Here is a 4,323-nt window from a genome sequence, read left to right as displayed (position 1 = left end):
ACATAAATATTTATTAATCGTCATTAAACTGAACAGAAACACGCAATGCACTTCGGGTGTCCGACGGGAGTTTCATCTTCGCTACAAGAGGAAGGTAAAATTGCGTGTGAGTGTGTGGGTGAGTGTGTGGGTGTGTCGCTTGTGGGTTTGCATTTTTGCGTCGTGTGTTTGGATGCCTGATCTCCTGCCTCCTCCGGTGGGGAGAGGTTCTCCTTTTGCCCCCTTTTCTGGGAAACTTCCAGAAGGAACCCTCAGCCCTCTCCCTGCCCACCTGCTAGCCAGAACCAAGAGGACGCTTCAGACAAAAACCTCCTCTCCAGTCATCGGAAATGGCCGGCGCCTTGCGCCCACCGAGGCACAGTCGGGCAGGGGCGGGGCTGTCCCCAGGTCTTGGTCTCCACCCTCAACCCGGGATGAGGCTTGCCTGCGGGGAGCCGGGGGTCGGCGAGGTCTCCTCCCCTCTGCCCCCGGACGCCGGCGCCGGGCCTGCGTGTGCGTGCGGTGTGGTGTGCGTGTGTGTGTCTCTCATGCAAACCCTCCCTCCCCAAACCGACCCCCCCAACAGTTTGCCATTCCATACAAATTTGGAAACAGATTTTTAAAAAACAGCATGACGCACAATGGGGACGGGGCGGGGGAGGGCAGTGGCACTGGGGCCCCAAATCTCCGAGTCACTGATTGTAAGAACCTGGGGAGGGGAGGGGGCGGCGCCGGCCCCCACTTCACCAAAGTGCACAGATCCGCGCTTGGGCGGCGCGGCCCGCGGGCCGGGAGGGGCATCCCGGGGCCGGGCCGGGCCGCTAGGCTCAGTCAGAACCTCCTTGCATAGATATTTGTGTCTTTTTATTATTGGTAGTAGTATTTTTTGCCTTTTATTGCTTCTAAAAGTTCTTACTGCGTTTTCTCTCCGATCCGGACTCTGCGTTCGGCCTCCGTCGCCTCTTAGCCTTTTTTTTTTTTTTTTTTGTATGTATGTTTGTTTGTTTTTAAAAAAGGAAACGGGGAAAAACGGATTCTAGTTACAAATTGTCTTGGCCTCTCTCTTTCCTCTCAATCCACACTTCCTCCCGCCAAAATTAAAATCACGAAACGCTGAGACGAGGGGTCGGGGAGAGGGTGTTCCAGTTCCAGGCTGGAGCGCCCTGACTTATGCCCTCTTCAAGAAAGAGGGGGCGCCCGGCTCCTTTCTGCCACGGCAGCTCGGTGTCTGTTATAATAATAATGATAATGATAATAATAATAATAACAACAACAACAATAGAGGGAAAACAGTATCCCACAGCTCAGCTGCCCCCTTGCCGATGCCTTTGGGCCTGCAGAGGGGAAGGGGAGGGGGAAACCTAAGTGTAGAGATTGGGAATGGGAGGTGGTCTCCAGGGAGTGCCCTAAGAGGGGTCCCTGGAGAACTACCCCTGGGAAAGAGGAGGAAACCCCTTGGGGAGAGAGAAGGCGAGTCCCCTGGGGTAATCGAGGCTCCTGGGACGGGCCACCCACTGGTAAGAGGACTGCACTGCCCGGGAGAGGGTCAGTACCGGCGGCCCGCTCCCCGCGCCCGGCGCCAGGATAGGTGGGGGTCCCCTTGCGCTCGGGGGGCTGGGGACAGGGGTGCGGGCAAAGGCAAAAGAAAAAGAAAGGGGCAGGCGCGAGGTCTCAGTTATGGAAAAACGCATTGAGCTCCTCGTACATGGGGCCCCGGTCGTGGTGAAGGTGCATATCGTAAGACAAGAGATTCTCCGAGTGGACGCCCCCGCGCACAGCCGACGAGCCAAAGACCAGCCCGTGGCCCGTGGGCCGCGAGCCGGGCAGCGCCGAGTAGTGCATAGAATAATGGTAGCTTTTCTCGTGGTCGGGCGACGAGTCCTGCTTGAGTGAGAAGTTGCCGTTGAGACAGAGCGGGGGGCTGAGCGGGCCCTCGTACTCGGAGCTGTTATAGTCCGGGCTCGCGCCGCCGCCGCCCGCCGCGGCATACAGCGTCTCGTAGGCGGCGCAGTAGCCGTGGGTCCGCAGGGCGTGCGCCGCGCCGCCGCCCAGGCCGCCCGCCGCCTGGCACTGTGCGCCCGCCAGGCGCGAGCACGGGTACGGGTAGGGGTGCATGGCAAATGGGCCACCAGAGCCGTGGAAGCGGCCGGTGCCGTCGGCGCCCTGCTCCGTGAGGAAGTTGCGCGAGTTGAGCTGCAGGCAGCCGGCCACCAGGTTGGTGGTGGGCTGCGATAGACCCTTGCACAGCGTCTGCACGTAGGACACCAGGTCGGGCCGCTTGCCGGAGCGCAGGATCTCCGAGAGCGCCCAGATGTAGTTCTTGGCTAGGCGCAGCGTCTCGATCTTGGACAGCTTCTGGGTCTTGGAGTAGCAGGGCACCACCTTCCGCAGGTTGTCCAGCGCCGCGTTCAGGTCGTGCATGCGGTTGCGCTCCCGCGCGTTCGCCTTCTGCCGCCGCAGCTTGGAGCGCTCCAGGCGCGCCTTGGTCATCTTGCGCTTCTTGGGCCCGCGTTTCTTGGGCCGCTCGCCCTCTGCCTCGTCCAGCCCTTCCTCCTCCTCCTCTTCCTCCTCCTCCTCGCCCCCCAGCTCGCCTTCCTCCTTGACCTCGGCCAGCGCGGCCTCCGGCACCTCGTCTGCACGAAGAGGGACTGGCTTAGAGGCCCGTGCTGGCCCCGGAGCCCCGGGCCCCGGCGGAGGCGGCGGCGGCGGCGGCGCGTCGCCCTTGTCGCTCCTCGGTTCGTCGTCGTCGCCGTCGCCCCAGCTGGCGAACTTGGGCACGTCCGAGAGGAGACCGGGCTCGCTGAACAGGCGGGTCAGCATGGTGCCTGAGGGCGCCCCGCGGGCGGGAAGGGGAAACAGCACTGAGTGAGGGGCACAATGGGGTCACGCCGCCCCCCCAACTCGCCTCCACCCCCAAGTCCGGGTGCCCAGGGTGCCCTGGATGCCCACCTCCTCCTCCTGCCCCGCCCAGAGCCGGCCCAGCCCTGCCCCGGCTACCGGCCCGGGATCTCGGCCCGGGCCCTCTCCCCAGCGCTGGGCCCCGGCTCCGCCCCTTGCCTGAATGAGGGGCCGCTGCCCGCACTCGGGGCTTCTCCGGGTCAGGGCAGAGACCGAGTCGGGGCGTTAGGAAACAGACATCTTCGCCCGGGGAGGCGGCGCGCTCGCCCTGAACGCCGGTTCTCTCCTGGCGGTGGAGGAAGGCTGGGCGGCCGCGGGTGGGGACAGCTGCCCCGCACGGCGGCTCTGGCGGCCCGGGCCCCTCGACCGGGCTCCCCCACCCCTCCCGCGGCTCTCACCCCCACACTCCCTAATCCAATTTGCAACTTGGCCGCGCGCCGCCCTCGGCCCGGCCCCCACCCCCGCAGCCCCAATTCCAGAGGCGGGAGGATCGTCTCTAGCCGTTGCGTCCCCGGCTCCCGGAGCCGGCTCCGGGAGGCGAGGACCGAGGAACCCGGGCGTGGGGAGGAGACGGAGAGAAGCGAGCCTCGTCCGTCTCCCCTGCGGTCAAGGACCCCTTTACCCCCTTCAAACTGCCTCCCTCCTTCACGACTCTCCAGATCTCGTTGTATTTCGGTACTGATGGTGGGGGGGAATCAAATTTGTTTTCTTTTTTCTTTTCTTTTCCTTTTTTTTTTTTTTTTTTGGGTGGTGAAGAAAGGTCGCAGGTTCCTCCGGGACAACCATGCGGGGGGGGGGGTCCCCATCTCAGCTTCTTCACTCCCCCCCCACCATGATCTTGCTTTTCTCCCCAAGCCCATCGCAAGCAGAGACGCCTCCCTCCGTAGCCCCTTGAGCTGCAGCCCCTAGGGGAGAGGGAACCCTGGGCGCCTCCGATGCCCACCCTATGAGGGGGCATCGTCCCAGGAAGGGGGGATTTGCGGACCCTCTTGTCGGCCGAAGCAGCCGCCCTCCCCACCCCCCCGCAGCCGGCGGGTCAGATCTAGCTCCCTTTCGGACAACTTACCTCGGAGAGGAGTCAAGGGGAGAGGGGAGGGGAGGGGGGGGAGGGGGGCAAGAGAGAGAGGGGGGAGAAGAGGAATCTTCTCGCTTATTTCATTGTTCCCCCATCTTCAGGGAGCGGGGGCAGCGGCTCCTCAAGGCGGCGGGCGCCGGCGTCTTCAGAGCGCCATGCGAACCGCGGAGCGAGTGTGGCATCTCTACCAGGCGGGGTACCAGCCTCTATGCCAGGCCATATGGGCTTGGCACGTCACGGGCAGCAGCTATCACATGAGAGACGGTGATTGGCATGCGTCTGCATTGGGGGAGAGCCGGCTCCCCCGGGACCCGCCGCCATCTGTCACTCTCTACTCCAAAAAAAAAAAAAAAAAAAAAAAAAAAAAAAAA

At 63.1% G+C, this 4,323-nt stretch overlaps 1 protein-coding gene across 1 annotated transcript; it reads right to left on the bottom strand.

Annotated features, from left to right (window-relative positions):
- Positions 1-1,608: 1,608 nt before the first annotated feature.
- On the bottom strand, positions 1,609-3,962 carry NEUROD2 (neuronal differentiation 2). The gene is made up of 2 exons (XM_047845916.1): positions 3,944-3,962; positions 1,609-2,804 (listed from the first exon to the last, which is right to left on the bottom strand). The coding sequence occupies exon 2, from the start codon at positions 2,797-2,799 to the stop codon at positions 1,651-1,653; it is 1,149 nt and encodes a 382-aa protein (XP_047701872.1). The 5' UTR covers positions 2,800-2,804; positions 3,944-3,962; the 3' UTR covers positions 1,609-1,650.
- Positions 3,963-4,323: the final 361 nt, after the last annotated feature.

Source organism: Prionailurus viverrinus, unplaced genomic scaffold (genome assembly GCF_022837055.1).
Source record: "Prionailurus viverrinus isolate Anna unplaced genomic scaffold, UM_Priviv_1.0 scaffold_35, whole genome shotgun sequence".
NCBI classification, from domain to species: Eukaryota; Metazoa; Chordata; class Mammalia; order Carnivora; family Felidae; genus Prionailurus; species Prionailurus viverrinus.
Note: the sequence above shows the minus strand (reverse complement) of the source record. Positions and strands in the feature narration are given on the sequence as shown.

Bases quoted from the DNA above. Each gene is read 5' to 3' on its own strand.
- NEUROD2 (XM_047845916.1), bottom strand. From the start codon at position 2,799: ATGCTGACCCGCCTGTTCAGCGAGCCCGGTCTCCTCTCGGACGTGCCC.